The 16,733-nt window shown below is 52.8% G+C and overlaps 1 protein-coding gene across 3 annotated transcripts in view; it reads right to left on the bottom strand.

Moving 5' to 3' along the window:
* The window catches only part of CTNNBIP1 (catenin beta interacting protein 1), a 46,772-nt gene that overhangs the window by 18,922 nt on the left and 11,117 nt on the right, over window positions 1–16,733 (bottom strand). For 2 of the 3 annotated variants that reach the window (XM_074334082.1, XM_074334083.1), the window contains exons 2-3: window positions 5,421–5,505; window positions 605–723 (exon numbers count right to left, since the gene is read on the bottom strand). In XM_074334082.1, the coding sequence (XP_074190183.1) occupies window positions 605–700 (96 nt within the window). In that variant the 5' untranslated portion in view covers window positions 701–723; window positions 5,421–5,505. The remainder of the gene's footprint in view (window positions 1–604; window positions 724–5,420; window positions 5,506–16,733) is intronic. The other variant, XM_074334084.1, reaches the window with a different exon arrangement.

Here is a 16,733-nt window from a genome sequence, read left to right as displayed (position 1 = left end):
CGAGAGCTGCAGGTGAAGGGTGGGCCCACGGCTCCCGAAGGTACCTGCCCAGGCCTGCGTGATCCTTCTTTGCTCCCTGGGCCTCAGTTACTGAGATTTGACCCCTCAGTTCCAGAGCGAGCATCCCTCTCCCGTCCCCGACACTTGGTCCCTGGGTCCCACAGGCCTTGCTACACACAGCGGCCCTGAGACGACCTAGTGCAGTGCAGCGCCTGTAGGAAGACGCAGGCCCTACTTGGAGAAACGTCCCTGCACATACACGTGCTGCCCTCTGGGTGCCCGTCCTGCCTAGAGCCCCTTGGATGCCTCTCTGGGAGAGAAGACTCTCAGCAGGTGGGAGAGGGGAGGAAAGGAAGGTCGGGACCATTAGAACTCTCACCCTCCTGGCCCAAAGCTGGCATAAGGTTGGGAAGACTGCCCCAGCAGTGTCCCCGGAACTGGACCTGCTGGGCTCTGTGCCATATGAATTAGCCACAGATCCAAACCACAGGCTTGGCAAGCCCCCTCCTGGACCACGGGGGCTACAGGAGGTGGCCACAGCCTCTGTTCTGCCCGTCAGGCACCCTCCCTGGGGGCTGTGGTGTGACATCCCACCGGCACTCACGTTTGACCCCATCTTTCTCAGCATGAGCAGCACGCGGACCTTCTGCTGAATGTACATCTCCTCCGGACTCTTCCCGGGGGCCCCCTCGCGGTTCATCCCCTGGCCAGCTCTGGAGACTCCTGTAGAGCGAGAAGCATAGTGATGGGGGGGTGTCAGGACGAGATACTCCCAGAGACACGGTGCTTGGCAGCCCACTATGCTGCAGGCTCTTGTTTCTGAGCCCAGACCAGGTGGTGAGCTGCCTGTTCCTCCCTTGTCCCCACAAGCCCCGCCAGACTGAGCAGCTATAACCTAGAGCAGGCATGGTGGCCCCTCTGTGCACAGAGCTGTTGGGCCCAAGGGGCTGAGCTGACCCAGACTACCAGCCAGCCCAACCTTCCAGCCACCCGCCAGCAAGGCTCTGGCTACGAGCCACAAGAGATGTGCTACATGACCCCAAAGTAGCCCAGGTTTTCAAAACAAGCAACTTCCACAAGGAGCAAAAGTGATATGTTCAGAAGCAGCTGGCTTGGGCCTTTGTGGGAGAAACTGTGACGTCAATACCCAGCCCCCAAACACCAAGACAGCTCCCTCAGCGAAAGCCCCTGATGAGTTCAAGAGGCCAGCTACTGGGTTGGGCTCCAAGGAGTCCCTCGACGGGGACAGTTGGGCCTGGGGCTGTAGGGCACAGGCACCCACCCAGGCTCACTGCCACCGCCCTCACAGGCCCACCCCACCTGTCGGAGGGCAGCTCCTGCAGGCAGCAGGGGCCCGACCTGCAGAAACGTCCCAGGAGAGAAGTCCCAGGGTTTCCCCTCCGGGAGCTGGTGGAGAGGAAGCCGGGTGTGGAGGAGTTTAGGTTACATATTTGTAACTCCTGGATGAGTCAGAAATAACGCAGCAGCTGGTGGGGGTGGAGCCTCAGCAGCCCTGGTGCCAAGGAGCTGTGCTCGGAGGACCAAGGCAAGGAACGGGGCTGGCGGGCCCAGGACACTCCCCACACCATCCATCCGTCAGGGGCCAGCGAGCTCGGGAGCAGCAGGCTCTCCCAGGCAGGGGGCTCTCCTAGGGACGGGGTCTCCATGGAAAGGGTGGACTCAGAAATGTGCCCGAGCCCTGAACAGCAGCTTCCCTGGAGAGCCCGTCAACTGCTCAGTCCCCATAAGCAAAGAGGGGCCCGGGTGCTAAACGCCCACACAATAGGCCAAAGAGCCGGCAAGTTGGGGCCGAAGTAGCAGCTGTAGGCCTGATGTGACAGGGTCCCGTTCAGGGCTTCCCTTTCCACCACGAAAGCCGCAGGCTCCCTCATCTACTGTCTGCCCCCTTCTCCCTCCTCCGGGTTCAGAAAAGGGCCTAACTGGTATCGGGGAAAGAGTGGGAATCCGCCTCAAGGACGCTCTCTAAAGAGCGGCAGCCCCGCCGTCCAGGGCCTCACGCACAGAGGCTGCGGACAACCCCACCGTCCTAACAGCTGAGCACCCCACCAGCCCACCAGAGTGATCTTTTTAAAAAAAGAGCCAGAACAGATGACATCACTCCTGGCTTCACCCTACCTCAGAAAACACTCACAATCCTTGTCAGGACCCCATGAGGCCCCCCCACAAGGCCCCGCACAGGATGGGGGTGGGGCTGCTTCCCGCTCCTTCCTCCTCCCCTTGCCGCTCTGCCTTCCTGGCCCCAGTCTGTTTCTAGAACGTGCCAAGAAGCTCTTCTCCTCCCCCCCACCCCCCGCCCCGGCAGCCTTTGCACTGAGTGTCCCCTGGGCCTGGAACTGAATTCTTTTCATCCTTCGTCTCACTCAAAGACGCCTTTCCAGGGAGCCTTTCCTGACAGCAAAGCCAGAGCCGGTTCTGTGTATCCTCCCTCTCCCTCCCCACCCCTCCCTGCCCCAGCCCTTCCAGTCACGTAGCCCTGTCTTGTCCCAGTTTTCTGAAAGCACCCTGTTGGAATACTTGCTTTTGTCTCTCCCCAGCCTGACCAGAAGGCCAGGGCCATGGCTGCTTCAGTCACCCCGTCCTCCTGCAGCCCAGCACCGCGCCTGGAAGATGCTTACTAAACAGCCCAGGTGGTGGCTAAGCTGCCCCCTGCCATCCACATCATCCACATCAATTTAGGGCCAAATGTCATCGTGTTGAAAGAGACCAAAGCACCTAATCCAGGCTCCAGAGCCAGACTGAGCTTTTCCAAAGGACTCTCATTCCTGAGTAGTTTGTGTGCCGTGGGCTATCGTGTCCAAAGGACACCTGAAACGCTCCGTGAAGCCTTCACACAGAGAGAGGGCTTCCAGGAGTAAAATCTTCCAACTCTGTCCTGTCAAGACAGCGTGGAAGACGACGCACTGGCCACTAGGTGTCGCCACACACAAAAGAACCCGAGTTCCACTGCCAGACAGCCCCCCAACCCAATAGGCCCGTCTGGCCCAGGCCCTTACTCTGATCCTCCTGTCACAAACCACGCCCCAGTCCCAGGTCCCAGAGCAGGATCTATTCACTCACTCACTCACTCACTCACTCACTCACTCACTCATTAACTCATTCATTCTGGGGGCCAGCTCTACCCAGACAAGGGTATGTATCTGGGTTTGCTGTACATCCCAGGAGGAGGGGTCCTGGCTGCATGGTGAATGGGAACCTCTTCCTCACTGGCCTTTCCTGACCAGCCAAGCTTCCTCCAACAGACACAAGCTCAGAACCAACAGGAGTGCATATGTGTGTGAGTGTGTGACTGTGTGTGTGTGTGTGTACACACTGTGAATCGTTTACATGAGGTCTATTTTACAGAATTTTGCTCTGAACAACAATTCCACCCCCGGCACCCTATACAGTTTGTTGTCGTTCCATCATCTTCTACCATCACAGCCTCCCTGTCGCCGGACACCTCCCACTCTCGTGTTGTGATTACCAGGTGGGTGGCTTACAGGGTCACAGGTGCCTGAATGTGCCCTTGGGGCCAGGTCACTCCCCCCTCAGCACAGTTCCCTGGCAGAGACTGATACTTAAACTGTTTCTTCTTGCTTTGGGGAAGATGCTTGTCATTTCTAAAAACGGTGGTCTTCTAGGCTGCTTCCAGCTCCCGTCTGAGCTGACCCCACCCCGCCTCCTGACAGAGGGAGCAGCCAGGGCTGGATCGGGCCCGAATGTGCCAACGGGCACACAGTCCCACCTCCCATCCAAAAGGATTAGACCTTCGTGACCTGTTCACACCATTCCATCCTAAACAAAATCTGCATCAAGGGTATTGGTGTGAAGAAAATAATGGATGAGAAGAAATCATAATAACCCAAACGACACAGACATTTCAGTCGCTGGTGTGCTATAAGGATAGTGAAGTGGGTTCGGGTTGGGTGCCTAGCTAAGCAAACATGCTATTACATTCTTATCACAATTCTGACAAGCATCAGATTAAGTTCATTTGAGAATTCTTATTCTCCCCTGTAGGGACCCAGAACCGGTCTCCATTAAAATGTGCTTAAATTGCGTAAGTCCAAAGTGAAACTAATTTAGACACACCAATTATTCAGTCCTCAGCCATGAGAGCCAAAAGTAATGATGCTTCTCGATTATGGCCTCCAGGCAACCCCACAAACGTCCCCTCGCCTACCAGGGTGGCACTTCCATTCTTAATCCTAAGAAAATCTCTGTGTTAACTGCCCAAGTCAGAGATAGACCTGCTCCCTCTCTTAAGATACAACATTCTGGAAGCTAACCAGGGAAAGGCATGGATGAGCTAAAGAATGGAAAATAGAAAGAAACAGACAGCTGTCAACTATCCACATGAACAGGACAAGAGAAGTCTGTGACTATCTATCAGGCCACAGTTATCCATGTGTTATGCAAAAAGTGGGAGTGATTCCAGAAAACTACACATGATTGGGACAGATGCAACGAGGAGGTACATACGTTCGCTGCAGACACACAGAAACATCCCCCAACCCTGACACACAAACACTCCTGTTGGCCCTAAGCCCACATCTCTGTGAAGGAAGGTTGGCTGGTAATGGACAGTGAGGAAGGGGCTTCTAGCCACTGGTAAGGATCCCAAGTGACAAAGGGAACCCATGGCCTGAGAGGCCACACTGCGTCCTCTGGGAGACATTCTGCCCAGTCTCTACAGGGACCTAGTCTCCTCTAGCACATGAGTCGTGCTCTGAAGCCGCTGATCTCACTTTAGAAGAATCAGGAGGCAACAGAGGAGGGACCTGGAGAGCAGACCCATTCTGACCAAGAGCTCTGAAAGCTGGCCTCCCTTTGACAGGCATGAGAAGCCCTGAATACACACATAGCCACCTGCACTCGTTTTTACTTACAAACATGAAGCCAACGCTGTGTGAACACCCACATTTATATAGAAAGGAATATACATTTATACCGGTGATCTGGTCCTTGATTGGAAAATACTGAGCAACCTCAGGCTGGGCCAGACAGCAGGGGTGCTTTAAATACATAAGGCCCCTCTGCCCCATGGGTCCCAACACTTGTCTTTTGTTTCGTCCATTAAAAAAAAAAAGTGACCTATTTTAAATGCTCACATTTAAAAATGTACGTTTACATTTGTACAATGTTTACATTGCACAAAAGCACAACGCCATATAACTGCTATTCACAGAGCTTCTGTAAAATATGAATTCAGAGACTGCACACATCTTAACAGCCTAAAAGAAACCAGCAGTACCACAACATTCACCGTAAGAACCCACACGCCTGAAGAAGAAATGAGCATTATTTGGCAATGACCTGTGCTAACTTCATGGCCCGCCTTTGGAGCCTGTACCCAAAGTCCCCTCCCCCACACTGCTCTGCGGCCCCATCATGGGTCGTCCTTCCCCTGGAGTCCTTACCTGCTTCTGGAAATTAACTTCAGGCAAACAGGTGCTCAACTGGGATGGGCGGGCTGTGGTCGGGGAGAAATAGGAAGGTGCGGCCCTGTGGAAACACAGAACACAAGTCATGGGAGGAGCCAGCAGGGCCCTATGGCTGCCAGAGCTGCACCTGGAGCAGCCGCCCATGCTGACAGGACCACAGGGAAGCTCATGGCAACAGGCTCTGCCACAGTCCAGAAATACCTGTGTGTCTGGCCAGCCCAGGGAATCTGCACCAACACCTCTGGGAGAAGGTGCTGACTGCGGCTGTGCTCGCCTGTCATTTCCGGCAGAAGCAGGTCACCCTCCTCCCCTGGGGTTAGTCACCAAGTCCAATTGAGATCTGTGCTGGGAGATGTCGCGGAGCAGCGTGAATCACTCAGGACAGCTGATGGGCAAGTCCCACACCTGCAGGAGCAGGCGCACCCACACACCTCACAGGAGGCACCGGCACAGGTACCCGGGCGCTGCGCCTCCTCTGAGCTCTGCGCACGCGGTGCCTGTGCACTTGGCACATGGAAAGAAACTGACGCACACACAGCACAGTTGCAGATAACTTACAACCTCCTAGCCTGGCCACATGTCTGTCCACCTCTCCCCAACACCTCTTCCAGGCATCAAAGAACACTTGTCTTGTCTTCGCTTCCCACACACAACCTCACCATTCAGGTCCTTTGCAGGTTAATCTGACAAATGCATGGCTCAAACGAATAGGCGGGGACACCGGGGAGGCAGGGGAGGGGGGCACCCAGGTCTGGCCTGCCTGCTGCTGCCAGGTCACCTCCTCCGCAGGGGGACACAGCCCTAGAAGCACCAGGGTTAAAGGCAGCCTTGCCACTCCCAGTGGGACGGAGGTCTGAGGAAAATCCGCTGAGAAACATGCTGAGGGAGGGGCAGACGAAGGAGCTTTGAAACTCTCTGTCTTCAGCGATTTTTGCAAAGAAAGCTGCTCGCTCACCCAAGGGGCCAAGGAAAACGTGTTTCCCATAGAAAGTGAGATTTCAAAAGCCTTCCCTAGGCACCGTTCTAAGCTCTGGGTCTCTGTCCAATGTATCGTTTTGACGAGGGATGGCCCTGGGATGGAAGAGCCATCGCCCGGCATGGCCACCCCGCCACCCCTCCGAGGACAGATAGTGACAGTGACTAATTGCTTTTCTTTCCCCTAGATAGCAAAGCACCCAAATACCACGGACTCCCAGGGAACTTTCCACCCAAGTCTCCACATTCCTTCAAAAAGAGATGAAAAGAGACAACCTCCTCCCACTGCTGAGGGGGCTTTAATTTCTCCACCCCCCACCACCGCCAATTAGCCGCCTGCTGTCCCCAGGGCTCGGCCCTTCCAAGGAGCAGAGAGGAACTTTGTCTGCACGACTTGAAGGCATCACAGGGATGCTGTGGCGTTCCTGCCAGGACTGTCCAGGGAGTCACGGCCAGCTGTGCTTTTTGTCATTTTCTGACCAGATCAATGTCCCCAATTCATAGAGGAAGAAACCGAGGCTCAAAGTCCATGGGCCCCAGAGCCAGCGTAGGACGGGGCACATGACCCAACAGCCAGACACTGCTTCCAGTTCTGTTCTGTCGCTGATGAGCTATGCAGCCTGAGGTCGGCCACTGCCCTTCTGGGGCCTGCAGATTGCCATTTGTGAAAAGGAAACCATGACCTCCACCCCACGTCTTCCCGGAGGAGACACGAGGTCAGGATGGCTTCGCGAGCATGAGGCCTGGGCGCTTAGAAGAGCCTCATTCGGGTTTAAAGCTCTGCTGTCACTGTCCCAAAATTCTTAATAAGTTTTGAACAAGGGACCCAAAAAGGATACCAGGGTGCTCTCAAACTGCCACGGGCCCTGTAACCTTAAGCAGACATGACGTGGATGCAAGAAGGATTCACCAAAACCTTTCTAGTCGTCAGCTCAGGGAGTGGAAGATACAAAAATGGGGCTGTGCCACTGAGCCCGCCTCCCAGGAGGTGACCAAACGGCTGAGGAAAGCACACTGCACAAGGCAAACAAAGCACAGCACAAACAATACGCAATAACGCGACCAAAAGGTATGTCACGTTAGGATACAAACTCTCCCAGAATGCCGGCACCTCCCCCTGAGCAGCTCAGAGCCAGGAGGAAAAGACCCTTGACCCAGGGTAGGAAGCGGCAGAGTAAGAGGATGTGCAAAGCTCTGCAAGAACATGGAGAAGGAGGGAGTAGCTGCCGAGGGCTCCGGGCAGAAGACACTGGAACTGGGTTTTGAAGGATGAATAGGAGTTTGCTGGTAGAGAAGGGAAGGGCATTACAGGCTCAGGGAACAGACATTCCTGAACAATTACTGAGCATCTATTTATTATATGTCAGGCCCTGTGCTGGGCATTGAGAATACACAGGCGAGCAAAAGAGCATGGGCCACTGTGCTGAGTGGCCCCCAGTGAGTGGGGAATACAGACCCAGTCATACCCAGGCAAATGCCTCCACAGACACTCTGATAAATGACACAAACTTCTGAGCTGTTCCTTGAAGGATGAGGAGCTGGGTTGGGGGGCCACTCCTGTGCTCAGGGGCACACACGTAAAAGCCCTGAAGCAGGAAGAGACTGGACCTTCGGAGAAACTGGAGGAAGAAGGTGCGGCTGAGGCCTCGGGAGCCAGCGCCAGACCAGGTGGGTCCCTAAGAGAGGTGAGAAGAGGCGTTCGGCAGTGGGGAGTCAGGGAGACGCTGAGCTTTACGAGACCAGTGAGGCTGCAATGTGGAGAGCTGGAGGGGAGGCCCCGCTGGCCCAGGTGAGAGCTGGGGCTTGGGCTGGGGGGTGACGCAGAAGGGACAGTGAGGATGGGAGGCTTTGGGACACCTTCGCAAGTGGAACTGACGGATGGGAATAGGGTAAGAGCCCGGAATGCCACGTGGCTGCAGGAAGTGGGGGCCAGAGGCCTGACCTGAGCCCTGCCCTGCTGGGTCTGCAGCGAAGGCTCTGAGATCAGGCTGAACGGTTAGGACTGGACTCCGTGGGCCACAGAGAAGCCGTGGGGTATGGAAAGCATGGATTCGTTCTTCAGATAGTTAGTACCACCATGAGTATCTGCCAAGCGTTCTGGAGACTGAGTCAAAACATGGTGACCGACCAGACCTGGGAAACACCTAGGGCACTTCTGGGAGACACCGTGCTCTGGATGGGGTGGTGGGGGACAGTTTGGGGGGGAGACACTTTGGGAAGAAGGAGAGAAGGTGAAGAATTGGCATCCTGGCCACGCCACTTACCAGCCCGCCATGTGGCCGTGGAGAATGCACTCATTCAGCAAATTTATTGAGCACCTGCTACTAGTATGTATTGGGCTACGTCAGTGAAAAAACAGTCAAAAATCCCTATATACATTGTAGTGAAGAGCGAGGACAAAACTGAATAACCAAATCAGCGGGTAAATAATATAGTACGGGAGGATGTGACAGGTGCTATGACAAAAACCCAGCCGGAACCAGAGTGTGGGGTTGTCGGGTGGGCCTTCCTGAGCAGGGACGTGAGGGAGGTGAGGGGGCGAGCTGTGGGACGCCCTGGGGTGGGGGCACGTGGGGGGTGCTGGGGGAACAGGAAGAAAGCCTGTGAGTGCCACAAGAAGGACGTGAGCCAGGGAGGGCAACGGGAGGCCACGGAGGCCTCTGTGACAAGCCCGCCTTGACCTATAAGAAAGGGCAGCCACGTGGCCTGGTCTGACTTGGGTTTTAGCAGGGCCACCTGACTCGGAGACGGAGAAGCGGGGAGACCAGCGAGGAGGCCGTGGCAGGAATCCACGCAAAAGGGCCGCAGTGGCAGTGGGGTCTGGAGTGGGCAGGACATCAGGGGGGCTGGCAGGCGTGGTGTGAAGGGTGAGAAGAGGGGCGCATGAGAGTGATTGCCAGGCTTTAGGCTGAGACACTGAAGGCGGGAGCTCCTAGCAACTGAGATGGGGGAAGACACACGTGGAGAACTTTTGCGGAAAGACCAGGAGTTGAATATTAGACAGCTTAGCTCCCTCCCATCTGAGCCTCAGTCTCCTTATCTGTAGATGGGGGTGACAGTGGTACCTGCCCCAAGTGCTGGCTGTGAAAATTAAATGAGATAATATATAAAGAAAGCACGAGGCATAGTGCCTGGTACATAGCAAGCACTCGGTAACTTAGTTACTATTATTAGTGGTAAGATCAGAAGGCTACACAGACAATGTCAGTGAGTGATCGTTTCGTTATAGGATGGGGGTAAAACGAAACAAACAGTAAGAATTCAAAGGTTTAAAATACCCCCAGCTTCCTTTTCCTCCCTTCTTCCCTCCCAGTTCACCCCACAGCCCCCAACCTACTCAAAGGAATGACAAGGGGTAAAGAGCGACGGGGGCGGGGGAACAGGACCTCACTTGCATGTTTTCTACATGCTGCCCCAAATCTCTGGTTTCTCAGCCTTTGGCATTACTGACCTTTTGGGCCGGATAATTCTCTGTCGTGTAGAATATTTAGCAGCATCCCGGGACCCTACCTACCATAGTCAAGTTTCAGTCAACGATGGATCCATATACAACAGTGATTCCATAAGACGACAATGGAATTGGAAAATTCCTATCACGAGGTGACGTTGTAGCCCTTGTAATTACACAAATGCCATTGCGTTACAGATGCCTGCAGTATGCAGTGCAGTAACATACTGTACAAGTTTGTAGCCTAGGAGCTGTACGGGGAGAGTTTGTCACCCCCAAATACGTCTATTTGGCATAAGGATTATTTTAGGCTGGTTAATTTTAAGAAACAGAAGACATGAGAGAAGCTATGCAAACCAAAGTTACCCTTTGTAAAGTATATTTACGTGAGTAAGGGATCTCCATTTGTACCAGGAAGAAGGGATGACCTTTTCTCTAGAAACTCTTATCAGTGCAGACTTAAATCTGCATAGCAACCTTACTCTTGTTTCCTGTGCTTCTGCTGGTTACTCCCATAACTGACTCCCCCAACATCTCCGACCCCCAACACCTTTTGTCTTCAGCTGAAGATGGTATTGAAGGTGGTGACTGCTACCCTCTTGGTGAGTTACTCAGCTTCCCTGGGTATCTCCCATGTGTACAGGAAGTACACATGTTATTACACGTGTTTTTCTTCTGTTAATCTGTCTTGTATTGCAGAGAGGTCTCAGCCAAGAACCCAGAAGGGTGGAGGGAAAATGACTTTTCCTCCCCTACAGAGCAATAGGCTACATCTTACAGCCTAGGTGTGCAGTAGGCTGGACCTTCTAGGTTTCTGTTAGTGCGCTCTGCGATGTGCGCACAACCACAAAATCACCTAACGACACATTTCTCAGAATGTGTCCACACTGTTAAGCAGTACATGACTGTAGATGCCGGTAGGACCACCCCCTTGGTTGTGACAACTGTGGCTGACAAAGAGTTCTGTGGAAAATAACCTCACAGGGTGATCTGATCATAAATTCCTAACCGGGCAGGTCACAGTAGGAAGACACGCCCCAGACATACAACTTCTTTAGTAAAAGGTTTATCTTTGCTTTAAGCAAGCCCTGACCATTGTTTCTGTGCATCTAGGTAAAACCACCCTCAAGTCTTGTTAACGCTCCTGTAGGCCCATCCCCATCTTGCTTTCTCCCATCTTCAGGTAATCTTCCTTGTTCCTTCCCTCATTCCAAATGCATAAAAGAAGCTGCACACTGTCATTCTCGGAAGCATTTTCCTCATTCTGTAGAGCTCTTGCTTCTGGGTGTGTCCTCTGTTTGGCTCAAATACACTTTTATAAAAATTCTCTCCAGGTTTGGATGTTCTTACGTGGATACAACCAAGAATGTCTCCAGATGTTGTCATGTGTCTCCTGGGGGTTGAGAAAGTCACCCCCGGTTGAGAACACTGCTTTAAAGAAATAGCTGACACATTGTCTAGCTTACAATTGGCCAGGCCTTGTTCTTAACGCTTCACTTACGTGACTTGTTCAGTCTTCACAACCAACGTCCCTACAAGGTTTCACAAATGAGGACAGAGATGCCGAGTCGTTTGCCTGTACTCACCCATTCCCCAGATTGCCTGAGCTCTTACCCCTTTGCTAGCCTGCTCTCCAGTATACAAGCAAATGGATAAAAACGAGCTCAGACCCAGGGAGAGGGAGGCAAGGCTGAGGCCTGATCTGCCGCTGTGTCTGCACGTCGCACGCTGGGCAGCACCTCAGGTCCTCTAGTGACATCAAAACTGGGGCACCAGAGGTAATTTCCACGAGTTCTACTCTCAGTAATTAAACTGCAACCTCCCAGACTCTAGGGCCTCATGAGCAACTTCCTTAATTAATAAATTCCACATTTCAGCCTCCTCCATCCAGAGCTAGGCTCAGCATTCTCGAACCACGCTCCACCAGCATGAGCAAAACAGGTCTAATGACGGCCCTGAGAGTCAGGGAGTTAGCAGGAGGCAGCACCATTCTTAGGCGATGAGGAATGTGTCCCAAGATCGCCAACCCAAATTCAAAGCTGATCCAAAGCTCCTTCCAGCTCTCTGAAGCGGGGCAAGGTTGCAGAACAATGACAATTACTGCTGTTTTCTAAGGACCAGGCAATGTCAGTCATATTTCAGCACACTGTCTCATTTAATGTGAGTCCACAACAAGTCTGCAAGGTAAGAATATTCCCATTTTAAAGACAAGACAACTGAGGCTCAGAAGGTAAGTAAGCGCTCAAGGCCATAGAGCTAATAAGTGAAGAGCCTGGATTTGAATTCATGTTTTTTCTCCAGCCTATCAGCCTCTTCTGGCTCAGAAATTGATTGAAGCATTAGTCATTTTAATTGAAATTAAAATGAAAATCTACTATAGAAAAAAAGAAAGCTAGAGCCCCAAATTACTGCCAATCAGAAAATAAGGCAGCAAAACAACTAAATACACTAAATGGTCCTTGATGGGATCCAGGGAGGGGGAGGAGGAGGAGTCATGACTGGGCAATTGGAGAGCATTTAACAGGGAGTATTTATCAGCTAACAGTATTGTACGATGTTATATGTGTTGTGTGTGATGGTTATGCTGTGGTTATATTGGAAAATATCCTGGTTCTTAAGAGATACAGGCTGCAGCCCATAAGGGTGAAATGCCTCAATGCTTGCAACTTAGTTTCAAATGGTTCAAGGAAAAAAGTGTGTGTGTGTGTGCGTGTGTGTGTAAAACGTTAACAATGATGAACTAGGTAAGAAGCAGACAGTGGTTTCACTGCACTAGTTTAACTTTTCTGTAGATTTGAAATCAAAATTGAAAATCGGGAAAATCTTAAAAAGCCAGTAGGAAATGGGGAGTGGGGTGTGGCCGTGGGAAGAAGAATGCCCTTGCTCTCTGAAGACCCCTGGATCTGTGTGGAGTTCCGTAACCCATCAGACGGCCCCGTCAGCCAGAGGCGGCCCTCCTCTAGTGGGGAGCAGCTATGGAGCCCAAGTGCAGATGGGCCATTCTCCTCTCTGGCTGCTGGTCTGCTGGCCCTGGAGTGATTTCTGAACTCATGACTACTACCCTCGAACACCTCCTGCTTCCGAGCTGCGACCTGCCCCTTCACGCACTGCATTCTGTTCCAGGGGCGAACCACCCTGCTGAAGGCCCTTTGGGGGAGATTCTCGCAGCATTAAAATCAGATCCACCTGACTTGATTCCAAACGGCCCAGTAACAACCAGAGCGTGGCCGCCCTGCCCAGCTGTCCTGATGACCACAGGAAAGGTATCAACACAGAAAACCACAGTTAAGCTGGAAGGCGGTGCCTGGAAGCACCGTTGGGGTTTGGGGGTGCTTCTTCCTTTCTGTGGCGTGACTCCCCCTCAGAGCAAGCCCCACAGGCCCGCAGGCACATCATACATACAAAGAGCTCCAGGACAGGCACAAACCTGCCCAGGCGCCAATTCCCCCAGGACCTGCACCCTGGACAGGAAGTGAGAGAAAAGGGCTCCCTCCATTGTGCCCTCGTGCAGGGGCAGGTGGTCAGATTCCAGATGCTCATGGGTTCCCTGCACGGCAGTGGGACTCAGTCACGGGCATCTGGCAAAGTCTGGACACATTTCTGGCTGTTATAATTTGGAGGATGCTACTGGGTAGGGGGCAGGGATGTCACTAAACATCCTACAATGACAGGAGAAGTCCCCACAAGGAGTGGTCTGGCCCCCATGTCCATAGCACCGAGGGTGAGAAACTCTGTGTGGTGGTCACCTCAGAGTGACCAGTTGCCCCAGGCTCCTTTCACCCCTCCGTGCCTTAGAACACCCTTCCCTACTGAGTGTTCACGGTTCTAGCAGAGAAGGTTACAATTCTCATGTAACTCCTAAGAGCAGAGGGCGCTGATCCTTTCTCTCCCACGTCGTCAGTATTTTTGTGGACCCTTGAAAAGCCTGTAGGTCTTTGTGCTGAAGGATCTGGACGGATGAACTAGTGCTGCCAGTGACATGGGGCGCGCCGAACGTGCTGACGGATGAATAGATTTGAGGAGCCTGTTCTGTTGACTTGGGGACCGCGAAGTAAGCCCCCTGGTCTCGGAATGTCCCCTCCTCAGAGAATCTAAGACATGGAGGAACTGAAGGAGCCTGTCTGTACCCAGAATATAATGCTGATGTAACTGGACTGGTATAAGGCACCTCTTTAGAACTTCTAGTTTTAAAAAATTTATCCTGGGGCGGCCGTTTGGCTCAATTGGTTAGAGCACAAGCTCTTAACAACAAGGTTGCCAGGTGGATTCCCACATGGGCCAGTGAGCTGCGCCCTCCACAACTAGATTGAAGGACAACGACTTGACTTGGAGCTGAGGATCCTGGAGAAACACATTGTCCTCCCAAATTCCCCAATAAAAATTAGAAAAAAAAATTTATCCTTTGATTTTGGCCTGATTGGTTAAAAAAAAAGTTACCCAGCTCTCACTGTCACTCGAGTCCTGAATTGGGTGAAACCCACTTTTTTACAGCTAAGAAAAAGTACCTGGCAGGCCTGCTTGCCAGCCTGAGAACAATGCAAACAGGAAGGGAACGTGGAGTGGGAGGAAGTTTCCGCGCTGCAGCAGGACACTCCGGATCCTGGGCCAAGCCGGTCGGCTCTGCCGCTCTGACTGGTGGGGCTTTTCTCTCCGCACAGTAGGGGAAACAAGGACAGAAGGAAAGAAAGGCATCTTTTGACCTAATTTAAAAGCAGATTTTTTTTCTTCCCAGAGAACAGCTGGAGCCCTGACACCCGGTGGAGCAGGAGCCTGAGACCTGCAGGCAGGAGCCAGGGCGCCTACAAAATCCGGCTCCGGATCTTCCTCTGATTCAACCTGATTCCTGACCTTCGGCCTCTGGCAGGTTCCAGGGGGGTGGGTAAAGCAGACTGCAGAGCCCTTGTCCATTTATAAGTGAAGGTAAGGGCTGGAACCCTCAGCTCTAGGGTGCAAGTGCCCCCCACCCCCACTTCTGGGCAGGCGGTCTCCCAGGCCGGACCACCTTCACTACGGCTGAACACCTGCAGTGTCAAGAAGCTCAGCCACGCAAGCTGGTGGCAGACGGACCCTTTCCTCTCCTGTGACCTGGGTCAGCCCGAGACACCCCCAGCATGCTGACAACACTGCTGCCCCTCACCAAGGGAAAACTCCATTTGCACTGCTGGTCAGTCGTCCTAGGGAGGAAGCTGAAGTCAACCTTAGGCTGGAAGGTCCAGTTCCAAGCCTAATAATCCCGGGGAAGGAGCCTGGCCAGGAGGCGTCCCAGATCTTGGGTCACCTCCAGGGAAGGATGCCAGAATGTTAATTTCAACCCGTAGAAGCACCATCAACCCTGCTGCCCACAGTTATGCCAACTCTTACAGGGTCACCATTTAAATTGTTAACTCAATTGGGAAATTTTAAAGTTTGGGTGTTTTGTTTTATTTTTTAAAAGGAAAGGGGAAATCTGACACAGTGCCGTGTATTTTTCAGGAGCTGCATGAGGTCTTCACTCAGAGCCATCCGGACACCTTCACACCACCCTCATTCACACCGGGACAAGCCTTGTTCTCAGAGGCAGGCCCAGACATGGCCTGCCCGGCCCTCTCGGTGCCCAACAGCAGGCTGGTCTGCTCCAAAATCACCACCCAGCCCTTCTCCTGGCCCCCACTCTCCCTCCAGGAAAGTCTCCTAGAATTGGGTCAAATAAAGAAGCTTCTGAACCTGGTTCACTGCAGCCCCTCAGAATCCCAGGGTCAGGAAAGCCTCCAACTTCCTGTTGCAAGAATTAGGTCATTAAATCAACTAGGTCGCTCGGGCCCGAGTTGTGCCCCCAAAGTGGGCAGGCTGGCAGCCTCATGGCCTCCAGAGCCAGTCCTCTGCTCACTGCCCAGCTCTGGGGGTGGCTGTCCTCAGGACCCAGCTGAGAGGCTCTAGGAGTGGTCTCCTGGGTGAACCTTCTATAAACTCTTAAGAAAACTCTTAAGAAAATAGGTTTTAGAGTTCCTGCCTCCACTATTCTATAGGCTTTCAGCGTACAAGTATGGCTAATTTGCATTAAAATGCAGGTATGTTTGTTTACCTTGAAAACATACCCACATCATTGCTACAAATTGCAAGGATTCATTACACCTAGACGTCACACAAGCCACATGACTTGTTTGGATAACTGTTCTGCCCTATTACACAGGCAGTGGCCTTCCCTCTCCTTCCCCTCCCCAGTTCCCTCCAAACAAAAAATAATCCAAGGAAGGAGGAAATCTCCCCCTCAGAGGCTGCTGAAGACTTGGTTTCCTTCCTCCCTAAATGTTGAACAAGCTGATAATCAAAATCAAAAACAGTTTAAACAAAGAAACTGCAGAATCTACATGCGTTTATTCCATTAGCTTGTGGGGGAAGCAGCATGAGGATGAGCATGTCGGAGGGGTTACAAACCTCGTCCAGTCTGAAAGCGAGGGTGGTGATGGCAGGAGGGGAGGGCACGGATGACCAGAACAAATACACGCTGCTCTGAGGACCCAGGAAAACACAGCACTGAATACAGCAGGGACCCACCCACAGCACCTGGAGGGTTTGCTCAGGGCCGTGGCCACCACGCAAAAAGCTCAAGCTGGATAGAAATGGAGTGGAGGCCGCAGGGCCCCGTGTGAGGGCTCTAAGAAACTGTCCCCATTCCCAATGGGTGTAGGCATAATCACCCAGGCCAGGCACACCCAGATAACCCAGTTCAGGAGCCAAATCGCCAACATCCATTTGTAATGACATCCCCGTTCCCAAAGCCACGAAACCCTTAGTCATCAAGCCACAGAAAGGGAGAAGCTCCTGGCAAACTGGCCTGTTGGTGCTCCCCTGGCTGAAAGCCTCCTGGTTTTACAGGCCGGCTACTC

The sequence above is a fragment of the Rhinolophus sinicus genome, linkage group LG06 (genome assembly GCF_036562045.2).
Source record: "Rhinolophus sinicus isolate RSC01 linkage group LG06, ASM3656204v1, whole genome shotgun sequence".
Lineage (NCBI taxonomy): Eukaryota > Metazoa > Chordata > Mammalia > Chiroptera > Rhinolophidae > Rhinolophus > Rhinolophus sinicus.
Note: the sequence above shows the minus strand (reverse complement) of the source record. Positions and strands in the feature narration are given on the sequence as shown.